The 19,327-nt window shown below is 37.6% G+C and overlaps 2 protein-coding genes across 6 annotated transcripts in view; one reads left to right on the top strand and one right to left on the bottom strand.

Annotated features, from left to right (window-relative positions):
• The window catches only part of L3MBTL3 (L3MBTL histone methyl-lysine binding protein 3), a 108,744-nt gene that overhangs the window by 83,570 nt on the left and 5,847 nt on the right, over positions 1-19,327 (top strand). For all 5 annotated transcript variants that reach the window (XM_045524515.2, XM_074368382.1, XM_074368380.1 and 2 more), the window contains 3 exons: positions 4,724-4,803; positions 15,800-15,969; positions 16,198-16,260. In XM_045524515.2, coding sequence (XP_045380471.1) covers positions 4,724-4,803; positions 15,800-15,969; positions 16,198-16,260 — 313 coding nt within the window. The remainder of the gene's footprint in view (positions 1-4,723; positions 4,804-15,799; positions 15,970-16,197; positions 16,261-19,327) is intronic.
• SAMD3 (sterile alpha motif domain containing 3) overlaps positions 16,267-19,327 on the bottom strand; it is a 53,062-nt gene continuing 50,001 nt past the window's right edge. The window contains exon 10 of the mRNA XM_074368383.1: positions 16,267-17,484. Coding sequence (XP_074224484.1) covers positions 17,428-17,484 — 57 coding nt within the window. The 3' untranslated portion in view covers positions 16,267-17,427. The remainder of the gene's footprint in view (positions 17,485-19,327) is intronic.

The raw sequence follows: 19,327 nt of genomic DNA, 5'->3' as shown, positions 1-19,327 counted from the left end.
TTTTAATGCCACTGGTTTTATTTGCTATCTTTTCCAAATCTCTGAAGATGATGACTTTCTTGTCCTGAAGCTATTCAAGCACAGGCTCTTCATTTGTAGGAGGCATTTTGGAGGCAATTCAAACATTCTTATAGTTCATCTAACGTACAGCCTTGAGATTCCTATTCTCTGATTTTTTTACCTGTGGGTGACCTTAGCCTATAATTTTTTTTTTTTTTTAATGTTGGGGGCATGCAAGGAGACATCCTGTTAACTTTCAAAATAGGAAACCCTACATTTTTTACAGCTCTCACTACATTCACTGTGTGCCCGCTTGCTACTGGGGATACAGGCACTTTGCAGCTCTAACAAAGCCCCTTTGACACTGAATAAGTTCCTAAAAACAGAAGGATTGGGGTTGTTTAAGGTACGCGCCAAACCAAGCTCATGCTGGATTTAGAGAGATGGCTGAAATCCCTGAATTGAAGCAAAATAGGTAATTGTTTCATATTTTTCAATATTATTTTTAACAAACTGATGACTGATTGAAACATAACTGGCTGGGGATTGTTTTTAAATGAAAAATAAACAAACTTGAAGGAATACAGCTATTTACATTCAGATGCCATCCTGTTACTCTGTATTTACTCTCCTAATGTTTCACTAATATTTACCACAGAGTATAATTAGAGTAAGATAGTAAGACATCTAAAGCATGACACATAATTACAGAGAAAAAGAGAATGCTGACTCAGAAAGAAAACATTTTTCCATTTGAGTGGATTCCACTGTCTTAATTAAAAGCCCGAAGAGTATTCTTGAGTAAGCTTTTAAGCTGTGATTTTATTTCAGTTCAAGCTTAAAGAAATGTTGAAATAAATTGGTTCTTAAAAATTCTAAAATCCGCAGAGAAATTGCTGTATTCCAGGCACTTTCTAGGTGCTTTTACTTATGTTAGATCATTTAACCCTCCATATGCCTTATGTGGGGGTAGGTGCTATTATTACATCTCCATTCTACAGGCAGAGCCTCTCTTGGCTACACGTCACACAGCTAGTAAGTAGCAGACCTGGATTATAACCTAGGTGTCTGCCTATAGTCTGGCTCATAATCATTACTCTAAAAGCTGTCTTAAAACTTGAGGAAAGCAGGTTACTTTAAAGAAAACAGGTATCAGTAAATAATTTTATCCTAAAGTGTAAATAGTTCTCAAATAGTAATATCTGCCATTTATCACGTTCCTACGGATGGCTGTGTGCTAAGCACTTTCTGTACATTATTTTATCAAGTCCTCAAAACGCCTGTAGAGGTGAAGGATTCATTATTGGTTTACAGATGATGCAGCTGAGAATTAGGGGAGTTCAGTAACTTGCTGAAGGTCGTATAGAACTAGTAAGTAGCAGAGCTGAAATATGAACCAGGTCTGTCCACTTCCAAAGACTTTATGTGTAACCCCTGCTGGGCTGCTTTCTCCATGTTTGAATTTGCTCCCCTATGCCTAATCACCTTGTACTCCCTGAATGAAATTGTTGGCAATGAAAAATGTTGATCAAGAGGGGAAGATGAAGGCGTTTTTAAGTAGAGCAAAATTGTAATACTAAAATGCAACATAAAAATATTTTGGGTTGTCATTTTAAAAAAAAACCTGTCAAGGAACGTATCTTGAAGTATGCTCAAGAGTGTATTATATAGTATTACCACAGAGTTCTGACGTTCTGATATAAACAGACTTTGTTCGTAATTGGAAGGCTGTGCAGCAAGAATAACTTTTTGCTTGGGATGTTGAAATCTTAGATAAAGCATTTCATTTTTGCATAGAGAAAGAAATTCATCACAGTACCTATTCAGAGTTAGCAGTGAAATTCCTAACTTTGTAGGCAAGAGAAATATGCGTTGCTCAATGAGAAAGCAATTTTTATTTTAAATAAAATGTAAAACAGGTAAGAATATTAATGAGTCAGATTCTTCCTTCCTGTCCTTATTAATAAAAGCTTGAAAATAAGATTATGGTGCAAGAAGGCAAGTTCCCTTTAATGCCATATAACAAGGATATGTATTATTCTGGAAAAACACAAGGGTGAAAAACAAATAATAATTGCATCTAATTATGAATTCTGGTGTCAATAAGACCTGGTGCTATACATGCCCTGAAAATTCAGGATTAACCTCTTTTAAGTTTCGGTGGATGTAACAACAGAACCTTCTTCCAGTGATTGTTATGAAATATTGGACTTGTAAAGAGCTCAGCCAAACTTTGCTGCATAGCATGTTAAGTATGTTAACTTTTCTTCTTATTACTTCTTACTAATACTGCTTCCACATTTCTGGATGTGCTTGATCAGGATTCTGTTTCCTTCAGTCTACTTGTCTACCTATTTATAATGCCTGTTTTAATAGACTACTTAGATTGACCCCACCCTCAGACCACCCCTCCAGCCCTCTCACTGAAGGAAACATCGCATAGAACCCAAAGGGGCTTCTTAGAAAACTTGCAGTTTTAAGGAGTTAGCAGAATCAATACATTAATTGGAAATAAAACGTTCAAGAAACACTTCTTGTGGAGTCCTGTATTGGAATTGTATTTGGTGAGGGTAAATGTCTGGGTATATATTCCCAAGTATATATGGGTTAAATTTTATTAAATATCATGAGTTAAAGTAAGGAAAGTGAGAAGTGAACATGCTTCTATAATGAAGCAACATAGATATAAGAGCAGATAGCTTCTATTTTGCTTCTCTTGGGATGGATTATGGCAGATTGAGGCACAAAGAAACTTTCTGTGTTAAGGGCCTTATTTTCCTTTTCTATCTCTGTTCCTTCCTAGAAAATGGTCCTTTTTTTTACATTTCATAAAATAAGTCATTTGCACTGTATTTGGGCATAAGAATACAAAAGAACTTTCCTTATACTTTGGTCTTACAGTGTTATTTTAATAAAGTTTACTCTAAAGAAATGTACAGTAGGCTTTATTAAAAGGACAAAAATGTAACTCTTAATTATCAGTGGACAGTTTTAATCATGAAAAGTGAAAACTAGGGAAAATTCTAAGACCTTGGTCTATTGTTTGGTTTTTGTTTGTTTTTGTTTAACCATTCATTAAAGCTTTTAGGAATTCTGCACTAATTAATTGGAAATTTATTTTCTTCGACTCAGAGAAATGCCTGGTATTACTGTGATACCACTGTGATGTGTGGTTGTTTCTAATATTGATGTAGCCATCCACAAAAAACTCTTCTCAGTGGCCACAGTACTTACTGGGATGGGCTTGTGAACTCAAAGATAATTATTTCCAATTTAATATGAAACAAAGTTCAAAAGATCACATGAGCTAATTTTAGCATAATCTCATTTGAACATATAATTACCAAGGCTAACTTCAACACTGTTTTTACGGAGAGGACAAAGTTTTCTATTATAACTTCAACTAATGTCCTTTCTCCAATCAGTGATTTATGTTTGCTTTCACTATACCTGGATCTCCACTCTTTCTATGTAGTAAGAGCCTCCATAGTCATTTAATTGAGTTCTCTTGGGAAAAAATACTTTTATTACATAATGACAGTGAATCTTCCCCATTCTCAAATAAGCAAGTATCCTTCAGCAGTTCTGAAAAGTTGTTTTTAGTCTGAACTAAGCCAGGGAGCTCAGATTCCAATGAAATTTCATGTGTCCCTAGAAATGATCTTTCTAAGGAGTAGTGAACATTTATTTATCACATGCTAACTATGTTGGCATCATAGTGTTAAATTACTGTTCCAAATGGAGAATATATTAGTGCCTTTGTAATTAAGATTATAAAAATGTTTAATATTTTGTTACGATGTTTGGTTTCGAATGTATTCGCCCCTTTTAACCCTGAACAGGGGAAGTATGGTCTGGGTCTTCAAGAAACTCAGGGTGTATTTGTAAAGGTATGATCACAGATGAAATAACAGAGCATCATAAATGCATATGTAGGCCAGTTATCACACCCGAGATAGTCCCGAGAAATAAATTGCAAAAGCGGATTTATTTCCAACTCTGAGAATGAAATCGATTAGGTTTAAAAATTTAAATCCCTAGAATTTAGTTTTAAAGGAATTATAAGTAAGCCTGTCCTGGTCTCTTTCAAAGCCCTTTTTGTCCCTGACTTCAGGGTAAAGCTTTGACTTCAGATTGTAACGGTCTGTTCCATCTTAGAGCACCTTTGGCGTGGTTGTATTAGCATGGTCATTCCTGGTCAGAAAGAGGTGGAATTAGTTCAGCCTCTGAATTTGATCTGATTAAGCCAGGAAAAGCTTCCTAGAATTGAGTCTGATTCTCCTGCACCAGACTCAGCCTCAATCCCAAATCCTGGAGCTGGGTAGTATTTAGTGACTTGATTGACTGGTATAGATTTTCACTTTCTTTTTTTAGACTGTAGTCTTCCCAAACAGTTCGAGTAAAAATTCCTCATGAATACATATCCCAACTTAAAGTGGAATTATTCCATAGCCACATTTTCCAGAATAGTTAACTTGTATACCATTCCTCTCTTTAAAATCTCCTTTCTGAACAGTAATGGAAATTGATAATGAGGACAATGAACCGTTATAGGTGTTATTAATATTAATTGCTTCTTAGTAAAACTGAAAATCCTGTCTGACTTTTCAGTGGTACCATTTGTTTTTAAATTAAGAAAAACATTTGCTGAAATGTAGTATTGAACCATTTTTTTAAAAAAACATTTCTATTATAAAATATTAAAACACCTCTTTTTTTCCAGAGACCAGCATGCTGACGATGTCAAAGAAGACTTTGAAGAGAGAACAGAGAGTGAAATGAGGACGTCACATGAACCCAGAGGTACCCATAATAATCTCATATTATTGATGGGTATTACTGTGAATACTCAAGAATCAAAATTTAACTGGAATGTAACAGTCACTTTTATATTAAAGATAAATGTCATTTGGTTGGTTGGTTCTGTTATCGCAGGCAGTAAAAGTTTATTGTTCCAGATAAATTTGGTGTACAGTTCATAATTATATGGATTCATCTGTGACCCGTATTTGCAGTCTCTCTCACAGTCTGCACAATATTGTATATGAAGGTTAAGGAAGGCTTTGTTTTTGATCCTGGTTGCACATTCTCCTTGGGGTTGTTGATGTCATGTGCTTCCTACGTTTCAGACTCATCTCAGACTGTGCTGAAATCCACAATGAACTAATATGGTCTTACTCTGATACCACAAAATGAAAAGGAAATCACTTGCACAAATGTTTTAGGTTGTGTTGGAGAAAGTGATGTGTCTTACATCTTTGCTGAGTAGACGTTACAGTGGTTTAACCAGGCAATGAAGCCGTGATGACTGTTAGTCATAGTATAGATTGTACTTACGATTTACATATAGTTCTGTAATTATTATTTTTTATACAAAAATATTGGCCTGATTATGATTTTAATGATTGGCCATATGGACTTTGCTTTTCATGTGCTTTTTTTTGGTTTAGATTATTTGTGAGATTGTAGAATGGCACCTAAGGACTGTTTGCTTATAATGACCTGTTCCTTAAGTGATGCTTTGATTTCCATATCTGATTTCCATAAGCAGTAATTTATGATTAATTTAAAAGTTATAGTCTCTGCTGTCCTTAGCATGTTTTTTGGTGTTTAATCTGGCACTGTATACAAACCTTATAGATGACCAGGATTTAAATCCTTGCTCTGCCTCCTGCTAGCTGTGTGATCTTAGACGTTTCATTGAATACCTCTCAGTGCTTCTGTTTCTTTATCTGTCCAGAAGGTTGATGATGGTAACTGCCTCCCACAGTGGTTATGGGGATTGAGTACAGTAATATTTGTAACCTGCTTAGAACACTGCCTGGCACATAATAAGTGCCATGCAAGTATTTGATTATTTAAAATGTTTCTGGTCATTTAGAAAGGAAGAAAAACATTTAATTTACAAAGCTTTTGTCATCAGGGTATAATGGGTTCTTAGACAAAGGCTTGAGCCTTTCTTTGTGAGTGGTGGTTAGGAGCATGGCCTGCATTCTCAGCTCCAGCAGGACTAGCTGTGTGGCTTTGGGAAAAATAGTTAACCTCTCTGTGCCTCAGTGTCATAACAGTACCCGTGTGATTGGATTATTGTGAGGAATAAATGCATCAATGGCCAAGGCACTAGCTGCTAGTAGTAGTGGTGGTGGTGGTGGTGGTGGTAGGGTGAAATAAGTGTCTATTGCTTGGAATTACCTGATCATTGGATGTTTAGACATTCATAATAAAATCTTCTGGGCTCTGTATTTTTTGAGGGAATAATAATTTGATAACCTTTTCAATTTCTTCCTAACTCTGTATTTCACTTTTCATTTGATTTGCTGAGCTGATTTTGATAATTTTTTTTCTGAAAATAGTCTGTTCAGTGGAGAATTTCAGATTTATTAACATATGATATGCCTGGTCTTCTCTTTTATGGTAGATTTATGTCTTCTCAAACTTTATATTTTGTCCTATTTTTCTTGATTTGAATTGCCTGAGTTTTTCTTATTATTCTTTCCAAAGAAACATTGCTAGGGTTCATATATAACTCTTAATTATTTTTCTCACCCACAAAACCTATAGTTCAATATGTACATTTTACTTACGGACTTATTTTTCATCAGGTGAAAAGGAGCCTCATAAAACAAGCTGCTTGAGAATCTTGGCCCATATGTTATGAAGTGAGATTCGCCTGTTACTATCTCATCCAGTTTTAGCCTCCTCAAATGAGTTTGATAAATTTCCTTCATTTTCAAATTTTTGAAACATTTTGTAGAAAACTTTTATAAAATTACTTTTATCTGTAGTGAAATCATCTTATGACTGTCAGCTTTCATTTAACTGCTTTCTCAGCTTTAGATGTCCTGTATTTAAAAAAAAATTCCACATTTATCTTGTATGGAAAAGATTAGGATTTCACTTCCTGACTTAACCATTTAATGGTTTGTTGGTTGTCTTTCCCTGGACCCTGTGGACCTTTAGTCCGAAATGAGATGTTACGGGGCCTGAGGGCTCCTGTATCTGGGTCATAATGGGGACATTTCAGATTCTAGTCCGCGGGTGGATGTGTTTAGTTCTTTCTGTCCTCTTGTCTCTCAGGTCCCAATAGTCATGATCTAGTGTCTCAGTTTGGGCTCTCTGGAAACAGACATTGAGAGTGTTGTGTGCAGGAGGTTCGTTGGTGGGAACCCTTGGGAGCAACACCAGTGAGAGAGTGAGAGAAGTGACACTGAGCAGAATGAGAAGCTGAACTGTGATCGTTACACCCGAGGCCTCAATCGATTCCACAAGGAGCTCCCGTGACCCCTCAGAGTTATCCTGAATTCAGTCATGAGAACCGAGCCTCGTACCTCTGCATTGACCAGGCCTTGGACGTTGGCTGAGAGGGGCCCACGTGCTTAGTTAGGCAAGGAAGCTCCTTGGGTCAAGGGCAGTTCCTGGAGAGGGAGGCAGCTCTGAGCCACCAGCAGTCAGCTGGTGGGAGAATGGACCTCTCAGTTCTGAAGGGCGATTTGAGCGGCACATCCACACTCAGATCTGGCTAGTCATTTGGTCTCTGATTTTCCTTTAAGAAAAATAAAACAAAACTGAAAAAACTAAAAAGTAAACCAAAACTTCCTTTCACATACGTGCGATTAGGCCAGCCCCAGTCAATCCAATCTTTTGGTTTTAAACAGTGAACGTGGCTCCCAAGTTCAGTCTTCGCTCATTATGTTGCCTGAGATGTCGTGAGCTTGCCTCATTTTTTCTTTTATTTTTAGATCAGTTTTTATTTAAATCTAAAAAACTTCCTTCAGTTATCATTTTCATTGTTACTTTTGCTCCCTTCTCTTTTTTGACTGTTAATACCTATTATTCTTGGATTAGGTCCAAGGGATAATATCTAGAATAGTTAGCAATTGGTTTGGCAGCCAGCATTGCCCAGGACGGTTAGAACAAACACCGGTCTCAGTGCTGGAGCAGAGCTTTGGGAGCCCCCTGCTGTACCAAGAGTTACTGTTCGTTGCTGCGTCTTAGGGAAGTCCTGCAAGAGCCTGACTGCTGAGGGTCAGTCAATCTGGAAGCATTTTAATATTTTAATAACATATATATTTTCTATACTCTAGACATATTTCTCCAGTTCAAATATCTTAGGTTCTTACTGCCAGGCCTACTATTTACTGCCTTTAACAGGAGTTTTAATTTTAGTAGTGGTATTTATTTTCCTTTAATTTCCTGCACTGGCTTGTTTTTCTCTTTTCATGGCCTATTTTTGTTTTCAGGAGGTCCTGGCCCCTTGTGCCTTTACTGAAATCATGAAACTCTTCTGTCAATAAATCTGTGCTCCTCTTCCAATGTTTTGTAGAACTCTTATCAGAGGACCCCATGGTGATTGTTTTCTATTTTATTGTTTTTGAGTCCAGAGAGTTTCCTCAGGTCTTTTGTGAAGATGCTGGTAGAATTCTGCTCTCACACGTGAGCCTGAGGGTCGGGTGGTCACACTGACACTAGTCGGTGCTCAGCAGTGTTGACTCAGAGCTCCGCTCTTCCAGTGGTGGAAGCAGCGCTTCCCGAATCTGACCTGGCTGGAGGGTGGCCTGGGGGAAGGGGAGGAGACTCTCTCTTGCAGATGGTGCACTACTGAGTATAGAAGAGACTGAAAAGAGGCCCCCCTGTATTTCCTTAAAGCCAATAGGATTGGACTCAGAAAGCCCAAACTCTTTTGTCTGGGGTCTTAGAGCAAATTGATATTTAAAACAATTCCCCCTAAAAAAATATCCTCCCACCTTGTTTCTTCAGTTAATTCAGTTTAATTCCATGTAATATGTATAATTATGAGCTTTTTAAATTTTTTAATGATTCCCATCATGCTACTGAATTTGACCTTTGGGGACCTTACTGAATACAATTCATCACTTTTCTCTTCTCCTTTTTCTTTTTTCTTTCTTTTTTTTTAATTGGCTTTTATCTCCCTTACCTGAAAGATAAAGTATATCTCATTTTCTCCATTGTAGGAAGGCCCTTTAACAAAGGAGTCTATAAATTGGCCTTCAAATTTGAACTCTTATGTTCCTGGGAAAGGTGTGATTTTGTTTGCCCTCCTGTAAACCTGCTCTCTCATGGGTGCTGATAAGCAGAAAGAGTTGAATTCCATTTTGTAAGGTGCTAGATTCTCACTTGAAAAACTCAGGCTTGCTTTTTGCTTCCATAGCAGTTGGTTTTTATTTTGGTTGTTAACCTTGAAATGATCCTCAAATATTTTTCATGCCTGAGTTTAGTATCTTGGAGCTAATTTTATCCACATTCCTTGATGCTGTGATCCATTTATTTTACCCAATCACTGTTAATTGTTCATCCTTTTATATTTAGTCATCAGTTAGTAAATCCATTAAAAAAAAAATTGGTTGGCAGATGTATCCCATTTCTTCTGGCTTTATTTTTTTTCCTTTCACATTAAGAGCATGTTTTATGGACTCATGGAATATTAGCCTGAAAGGATCATTGACTCCTTTTCATTTTTGCCTTTTTATATCCAATACACTCGCAGTAGCATACCTTTCTTTTAAGATGGAATCATTTCTCCCATTTGCTGAGTCTTTACTATATGTTAGACACTAGGGTAAGCATTTTTTAAATATCATATAATCTTTGCAGTGATCCTGTTAACTTTGATTTAGGTCAAATTTAGAGCTAGTCAGTGGCAGATCAGGAATTTGAATCCAGGTTTATCAGACTCTTATTAAACTCACCCTCTTGACCATGACCATGACTTTGTATTAGGAGACAAAAGATCCAGAGTCACTTTTACTACATCCCTTGCCTCACAATATGGCTTTGGGCTTTGCCCCTATCTCACAGTGTGTTTTCCTTATCTTAAGGAGAGCTACCTCCTAGTATTGTTTTGAAACTAAAATGAAACTAGTCAGTTGGAGATTCTGATCTCATTCCTGTCACTGGCTTAAAGGGATAGGAATGGGTGAGGACAAGTGGTCTGTGGTAATTCATGCAGTGGCTTGTGATTTAGCGTCTTTCAGACTTGGAAATAGGAAGTAGAATGGAATCCAGGCCTGCAAGTAGCTGGGTGCATGATGAGTATGTCTCCTTTTCTCTGGGATTTCCTCATCCTGCTCAGCCTACCACGCAGTGGTTCTGCTGGTCTGAATGGGAACAGTCCTGTGGGAGGCAGCTTCCCTGCTCCATGGTAGTGAGGATGTGATGTCTCTTTCCACTAGGAGATTCCATGTTTGGTTTAGATGGTGTTCCCTGATCTGACTTATTGTCTTGATTCTACATGAAACGTTGGAGGATATATTTCTTCAGGATCACCTTTATCAGATGTGTCTTCTTTTGATGGTTGATCTTCTGCCTCACTTTTTGCTACCCTAAACCAGATCAAGAATTTTAATACCTCTGTTCTCAACCAGAATTGAGAGACATTTGTATTTGCAGATGGACAACTACATTATTACCTATTAAACTTCATTTTAAGACGGCTATGCGGTATCAGTGTAGCCTTCTGCAGTTACTAATGCATTGTAAGTGCTGAATAAATAATTGCTGAATGATTTCCATATAATAAATACTGATTGTAGATTGTAGAGGCAGGCCTTTCACTATCCATTCATTAAGTATCAACATAAAAAGTGTTCTTTGTTTGATAATTGTCTACAGGTGAAGTAGCAGTAAAAACCATACAAAGATCCACAAAGTCATTTCTTTAATGCTACTCACATCTAATATTTTCTTGCCTTTGATATTAAGGCAGTCCAGCAATTGATGCTTTAATAATGTATTTCCAAAAATGCATTAAATTACTTTCCAAGTCACCAAAGTGAGGCTTCCGTTTTTTGTTATTATTTTTGAGTAACAGTAAGTAGCTTATTCAAGATCACCTTCTGGTTTTACATAATTCATTGTCAAAATAGCATTTATTATAGAATAATTAGCCAATACAGGGAACTAAAAAGAAGAAAATCAAGATTTTTCTATAAATGTATTTTCTACCACATTTTCTGAATTTTGGTATCTTTAGGGGGGAGTGGATATTTTATATCTAAAATATTATACTACTTTGTAACCCTCAGTTTTTTAACTACATAATATTACAGCCATTTTCACACAAATATTTATAGTAATTACAAGGTAATATTAAATACTTCCTCTGTGGATGGACACAGCGTCATCTGATGAACCAGTCTGTGTTGGGCGTCTAGGCTAGTTGTTTCCCTCCTCTCACTGTTACAAATGCTGTTGCAGTAAACCTTAGTAGCAGTTGGGACTAGGTGTGCGTGTGTGACATAAAATGCTTACGGGTGGCTTATGTAAGGTAAACCCAGTTTATTTCTCTCTGACATCGAGGAAGTTCAAAGGTAGGTGCTCTGGGATTTAATGGTACTCAGCAGCATCGGGAAATCAGGTTCCATCTCTCTTGTTGCTCTGCCCTGCAGACTGTTTGCTCCCAAGGCCTTATCTTGGTTGGGGTAGTTCTGGAGGGCTGGCCACTCAATTAGTGTTCTTCCCAGTAGGAAAGAGGGTCAGGGGGAGGGAGCAGTGAGAAGTTTGACCATATTCCTTTGGTAAATCTCCATTTCGGGAAACTTCAAAAAATACAGAGGATTCCTTAAAGTGTAATTTTTCATGCAAGTAAATCATTTGAGAGGAGGGTGGTGAGAAATCTGACCCTAGTAGAACGATGATGGCTGAAATACTTTCCTGAATACAAGACCTTGTCTGAAGCCCATTGTGCATGTGCAAACCTGCTCCTACTCTTCTCACTGAGCCAGTTACTTGAGTTGATGTCTACGTGCGTTTATTTTAGTCTATAGCACACGTTAAGACAAAAACCTGGAGTCACGTTTCTATGCAACTCAAGGGATCAAATACGTATCCACTCAGAGGAGGTTGCCTTCTCTGTCCTTTCTGGGTTGGGATCATACCTAACACACTGTTGTGTTTCTGAGGAGAGGTGGCATGTTCTGTGGTTGGCAGACGCTACAGCTGCCCCATTCATGAGAAAATAGCACTGGCCATCAGGACATCAGTCAGCACGAAAGAGTCAGCAAGAGAAGAGGGAGCTTACTGTAAAGGATGCAAAGTTGACATTAGGAAGGAATGTGGTGGTATGTGTGTCTAGGCCTGTTTATAATATCAGCTTCAAAGACATGCAAACGCTACCAGAAATATAGGACCTTTAGGGGTTTTAGTCATTCCTTTAGAATGGCTGTTATTTTTCTAAGGAATAATTATGTAGGAGCATTAGAACTGAACTGTGAATAATACAATTTTTGCAAGAACAGAATAAACAGAATGGAGCTATAATGAAGAAGTAAACAGTGCCAAGTGTCAACAAAGTCTACGGCTTTGGAATAGACTGATACTTACTATGTGGCAACCAGTCGGAATACAAGTTGTAAAGTAGACCATTGTTGTACTGTTGCTTTGCTGTTGTGGGACCAGAAATCTTCCCATTTCATATAAGCCTATCTTCTGAAAGATTTACAAATACTGTATTTCAAATAATTGATAAACTCTTGGGACTATTTGAGTATAATTTTTGCTAAACAAAAATATCTTTATGCTAAACAAAAATATCTTGAACTCTGGGCAGTTTAAAACCAATTATAAAGAGATTCGTTGCGTGAAGTGTGGAAAGAGGACCATGAGGGCTTTTTAAAAAATTTTTTGAAGAATTGAAAATTTTTATGGGGAACAGATACATTTCTCTATATGAGGTCACTCAGGCAGCACCAGGACCAGTGGGTGCTAGCTCCAGTAAGACAGACTTTTTTTTTTTAATTCAACGTAGTGACTTCTCTAATGTTAAGAGCAATTCAAATTTAGATTAGGCTAGTTTAAGAGAAAACTTATTAAAGAACTACAATAGAACAGTAGGAAATAATTTTTTTAACTGTACTACTTATGGGTGGCAGAAAGCATCAGATACATAAAAATAAATTTAACAAAAGATATGCAAGACCTCTACATGAAAATGACAAAGGTTGAAGAGAGATATTAAAGAAGATCCAAAGAAATGGAGAGAGATGCCTTGTTCTTGGATTGGAAGGCTCAGTATCTCAATATCGTGAAGATGTTATCTTACCAGATTGATGTTTTTACAGTTGTAATCCCAAGCTCAATCCTAGCGTTTTTTTTTTAACAAGCTGATCCTAAAATTGGAAATGCAAAGGGAGAAGGATAGTCAGGGCAACCTTGAAGAAGACCTAGATCACAGATATAGTACACTTATGTGAGTAATTAAAATCTGGGGGTTCATGTAAAGAGACCTGTGGAACAGAATAGAAAATCTAGAAACACAGATTTATGTTTATGTTTAAGCTGCCACTGCAGTACAGTGGGGAAAAAGGATGGTTGGTCTTTTCATTAAATTATGGCTGGGCAATAAAATCCATGTGAAAGAAAACATACTGATCTTTACCTCATAACGTGCACAAAAGTAAATTTGAGATGGATTGTAGATCTAAATGTGAAAGGTAAAACCAAGTGTTTAGAGAAGAACAGAGGAGCCTATCTTCAGGACCTTGGGGTAAGCAAAGATTACTGAGAGATTTCTTCCAAAGTAGTAACCATTAAAGAAAAAAATTAATAAATTAAACTTTCCTACAATTAAGGACTTCTGGTTTAAAAAAAAAAATCCCTATTTAAAGAGTAAAAAGAAGACAGTAGGAGGAGATATTTTTAAAACATAGTTTCAGGAAAGGATTCTTACCCGGAGTATATATAGAGATAACTTCTACAAATCCATAAGACAACAAACAGCAAGATGACACGATGGAAAAATGAGCATAAAAATAGATAAGTGCTTCACAAAAGGGGATCTCCATATGGCCAGTGAACAGGACAAGACGGTCAACTCTGTCATCAGACAAATGCAGTTGTAACCACAGTGTGATACCACGACACACCCACCAATATGGTTACAATGAAAAAGAGACTGTTCCACCTGTCGGTGAGGATATGGAACATTTGGAACACGCTTACACTACTAGTGGGTGTGTAATGTACAACTCTTCTGGAAAACTGGCAGAATTTGCTGAAGCTTAACGTACACAAACGCTGTAACCACAGAGTCCCACTCTTCAGTATATATGCAACAGAAATGCTTACATATATTCAAGAAAAGATACATACAGGAATGTTCCTAGAAGCACTGTTGGTCATAGCCAAAATTTAAAAACAACTCAAATGTCCATCAGCTCCAAATTAATTGTGACATATCCATAACAATGAAAAAACATCAGCCAAGAGCAGCTGAGTTACAACTCCCTGTGGCAATGTGGATGAATTTCACAAACCCTGTTGAGAGAAGGAAGCCAGGTACCAAGTTTTCATCCAACTACAATTCAGAAACAGGGTGAAAGAAGTGACAGCGTTAGAAGTCAGGGGAAGGGTCCCCTCGCTGGTGGGGTGTGATCGGAAGGGGTTCTGGGTGTGCCGCAACATTCTGTTTCTTGATCTGGGTGTTGGTTATGTGGATGCCTTGTGTTCACTTTCCAAATATGCTCTAAACTTTACACTTAGGATTTATGTAGCTTTTTGTACATCTTACTCATCAAGGAAACAAAGTTTGAAATATTCTTAGAGGTACAAAAGTCTAAACTAGGTAGTGAGGTGACCAACATTTGTGGTGGAATTTAAATACCAGTGTAGCTGAGCTGGTGGGTGGGAGAGTGACGAGGAGGAGTTACATTTCTTCTGATGGGCTTTGAGTAGGTAGTTTCCAGGAAAAAAAAGTCTGTTCTAAAGATCTTAAGGAGATAATGATTGACAAGCTCTAAGAGTCCCAAGGACAAAAAAAGCATTTGCTAGAAAATGGATGTTTTAGGAGAGTAGGAAGGAGTAAACGAGGTTTGGAGTCAGAAGAACTAGCAGATAAATAAATTTCTGTAGTTTTAATTTTGATCTTCACAAATGAAGAGTGACAAAGGCATTTACCTTTCTGCTGTTTTATTTTTATTGCAATAATTTCCCATCCCCTTTCAAAACAATTAAGTTGGCTAAATTTAAAGAGTCGATGTGGGAAGGGATAAATTGGAAGTTCAAGATTTGCAAATACTAACTACTATATATAAAATAGGTAAACAACAAGTTTCTTCTGTATGGCATGGGGAACTATATTCAATATCTTGTAGCAACCTATAATGAAAAAAATAGGAAAATGAATATATTTATGTATATGTATGACTGAAACATGCTGTACACCAGAAATTGACACATTGTAAACTGACTATATTTCAATTAAAAAAAAGAATTAGAACAAAAAAGAATGTAAATATCTCATTAATAATTTTATACTGATTATATATTGAAATGATAAATTTTGCATATATTGGATGAAAAATACTGTTGAATAAAAAACAGTCAATGTGATTAGTAAAAAGAATACAGAAGAATAAAGCAGGGCTGAGATAAAAGGAGAGAAGTACAGAGTAATCACAGTGGCTGGATGTTGGGTCTTTTAGGACATCTAGAGCCGAAAGGGAAACAAATGTAATTTTCTGAGGTGAGAGTTACTTTCCTTGTCACTAAAGCTCGGAAGCAGATTTCTTACCTGAAGCGTTAAAGAGGCAACACTGAATGACTAATGATGCGTATCTTCAGTCATGGGTTAGATACAGCAAACATGTCAGTTGAATTTTAGGTTGATAATTATGACAACTTTCAATAAGGACAAAGAAGAGTATAATTATTCAATGGATGTCATGTTGAAAGGAAACAATGCTTTACATAGCATCCCTGACACTCACTGGGGGAGACGTATGCCATTGTGGGCTTTTTTGGCTGCTTTTCAGAAAGTGAGTTCTTGTTTGTTTCTGTCAACCAGGTGCCCGGGAAGAGCCCAGCATACAGCAGGCACAGCGTCGCTCAGCTGTCTTTCTGTCCTTTAAGTCCCCGATCCCGTGTCTGCCCTTGCGCTGGGAGCAGCAGAGCAAACTTCTCCCAACCGTAGCCGGCATCCCTGCCAGTAAAGTTTCCAAGTGGAGCACAGACGAGGTGTGTTTTTCTTTGTCTGCCAGGGATCAGATGTAGGAGTACTGACTTAAGGAGTAGGCAACATGAATGCATGTGGGGTTTAGCCTTTTTTTCTAAAAGAGAAGAAATTATTCTGAGAGAAACAATGAAAACATACAGGTTAAATATTTTGAACCTGTCTATCACATTTAGTTTTTAGATCTTGGCTTCTTTTTTTTTAAACTGGAATTTTGATCTTATTATTAACAGGTGTCAGAATTCATACAGAGCTTACCTGGATGTGAAGAACATGGAAAGGTATTTAAAGATGAAGTAAGTGTTCCACTAAATTGCAGTGTGGTACTTAATGGGGACCATGCACTGAAAAGCAGTGAGTGGTGAAATGTTCTGAATTGGCAGAGGAAGAAGGAGATGGGTTATGTTGAAACTGACAAATTGATACCAGGCTGTCTAACAAGCAGCATTAATCAGTTGCATAAAAATGTCTTTGTGTAAGATTAGATGCAAAGGAAACATTTGTACCATTTTAGGATGCCCTGCAGCAGTAGCACTAAACTCATTATAAAAAAAAAAGAACACAAAAATTAATAGCATGCATTTATATATTTTATAGCACAGAAAGAAACCAAAGAAAGTAAGCAATGTTTCATTTTTAATAGGGTAAAATTAGTTCCCATTATTTTATTTTCAAACATCATTTTAACAACACCAAGATTAACTTCAGTCGATGCTTATAATTAATATCACCATTATTACTAAAACAATCCCTTAGATCTTACACGTTTCTCAGTGATGTTTATACTAACTGATACTCATTACCATCTGCTGTTGGAAGATTATTTTACTAGTTTGTTTTCATCTGCTTATCCAAAATGTTCATACAGGGGATGGTTAATAGTGATACCACCTCTGTGGAGCATTAGAACAAATTTGACTTCTGACTTGCACTACAAGCAGTGCTGTCTCAGTACAGCAGGAGGCTCTTTTCACCAGAGACCTTTAAAAATAAGCCACTTGCTTGTCAGCTCCTCCAAGCAGAACGGTCAGTTACCTCTATGAGTGTGGCTCCCAGAAGGTGGAACGAGGACTGAGTCATCTCAGGAGGCTTTGTGCAGCCCCTGCTCTCTGCAGTCAGAAGCATATACACCTCGTTTGCGCCTGTGTTTAGCCTCTGCTATTCAGAGTAGCACACTTTCGCTGAAGAGCAGTGTGAGTGTCGGGACAGCCAGGAGTCCAGCCACTGGTCGCCAGTGTCGTTATGCTCCTCGACATCATTTATGCTTTAGGTGGACGCCTGTGAAAATGCACAGGGATCTGGTTTTCATCGTCCTTTTTATGATTTATGTTTTTATTTCAGAAGTGTTCTAGCTTCCTCCTAGTCGATCTTTAATTTGCAGTTACTCAGGTTTGGAGATTCTTTCCTTAAGGCCTAGTAAGGGTCTTTGTGGATTATTCTCAATTTCTGATCCCTGAGCGGACTTAAGATCCCTGCAGGGAGCTGTTGCTCTTTCTTTGAAAGAATCCTGTAGTCATTACCTTTGAAAATGATGAAACAGTTTTAAAAATAAATTTCTAGTCCATCAATTTTATAAATTCTATTTTTGGTTCTGTTGCTTCTAGACAATCCATATACATTTGCTCTATTTATTTAAGATTCAAATTTAGATGATATTTTTTGAGTAATTTTTTTCTTCATATTATCTTTGGAGACACTCCTCAGGCACCAAATATCCTCAAAGGCAGATCCTTTTGAAGAATGAGTCAGTGAATGTTCTCTGTCCACATGTGTCATTCATGTATTCATCCCATTATTCACTTACCTGTGAACTCTTGTTAAATTCCTACCATGTGTATGTGACTTCGTGTAATGCCCTGGTGAGAAGGTTAATTGAGAGATAATAGAACACGATCCTTGCTCTCAAATGTCCCACAAGGTGAGCAAGCACTGGTTTTGGGTCCTGGATGTAAAGCAGAAACAAATCTAACTAAAATCTTGTAAGTCATCTCTAAAAGGCAAAGTGCAGGTGTTTGGATGGGCTATTATTTGAAACCATCTTTGACTTCTCTTTCTCTTACTCACACCACATTTAATCTCTTGAAAATCCTATTAAGTGTATTTTAAAAACATACAGGGATTCTGACTTTCAACTACCTCTCCACCTCCACCACTGCCTGTCTGGTCGGAGCCACCATCATCTCCCACCTGGATTAAAGCAGTAACCTCCTAACCATCCTCCCAGCTTCCATTTCTGCTCCCCTATAATTTATTTCCAGCATAGCCAGGGTCATGCTGCTAAAACGTAATTCAAATCATGCCACTCCTCTGTTGAGATTTTTCAGGTAGTTAAATCAGAGCAAAAGCCAAAATCCTCACAAGGGCTACAATCTGACCACTGGACTTCTTGGTCCACTCTGTTCCCCCACTTTATACACTGTTCCACATGTTATCCAGGCTCCCTCTGTCTCCTCCCTCTGCCTGGTGCTCTCCCTCCAGATGTTCACATGGCTCACTCCCTCTACTCAGCCGCCACCTCTCAATTATCCTACCCTGAATGTCCTCCTTCAACTTGCCACCTGCCACCACACATCCGTCCCGGCCCCTACTGCCCACTCACCTCCCCAACCAGCGCTTTCTTCATAGCACTAATTGCTTTTAGAATTACTAATTAATTTGTTCTTATGGCTTTTGCTTATACAGTCTGTCTCCCACTACTAGAAGGTAAACTCCACAAGGAATTTTTGTCTGCTTACTTGCTTTTGTTTTTATCTGTTTTATTCCCTGTTATATGCCCAGACCCAAGAAGAATATCTAGAATATAATTGATGTTTAGTAAGCTTTTATTGGGTGAATATACTCATACCTTTACACTCTGAGAAAGACATTCAAAGAGCATGTCGCTGTGATTTGCAGAGTTAAAACACTGTAAAAAGAACCGTCAGTCCACAGTGGAAAGAATAATGAAATTTGGGCAAGAAACCCCCAAGTTCAAAATCCTCCTTCAGAGTTTTGGGACGTTAGCAAGATACTTAATCTCTGGAGTTAGACCAATTTATATGCATTACAAAGCAAACAAAAAATAAACCCAGGAATACACTGCAGTGATCCCTGTTCTTAGAAAGTTCTTGAACTGTTTACTTCTTTCCAGTGGAGGCTCATCCTTATGGCCCCACCTCAGAGCAGCGTGTATGTAATACACTGACTCTAGCTGCAAGATGATTTTTGCCTTCCCAGGGTAACCATAAAAATAATAATCTACCAAAATTTATCCTTCTCATCCCACTTCTAACTTTCAGATCCCAGCCTTGTAATTTTCTGAATGTTCCTTTTCATCAGTCATCTGTCACTTTAAACTCCTACAGTCTCAGAAGAAGACTCAGT

Source organism: Camelus bactrianus, chromosome 8 (genome assembly GCF_048773025.1).
Source record: "Camelus bactrianus isolate YW-2024 breed Bactrian camel chromosome 8, ASM4877302v1, whole genome shotgun sequence".
NCBI lineage: Eukaryota > Metazoa > Chordata > Mammalia > Artiodactyla > Camelidae > Camelus > Camelus bactrianus.
The sequence above is the reverse complement of the archived record's forward strand: the minus strand, read 5'-3'. Positions and strand labels throughout refer to the sequence as shown.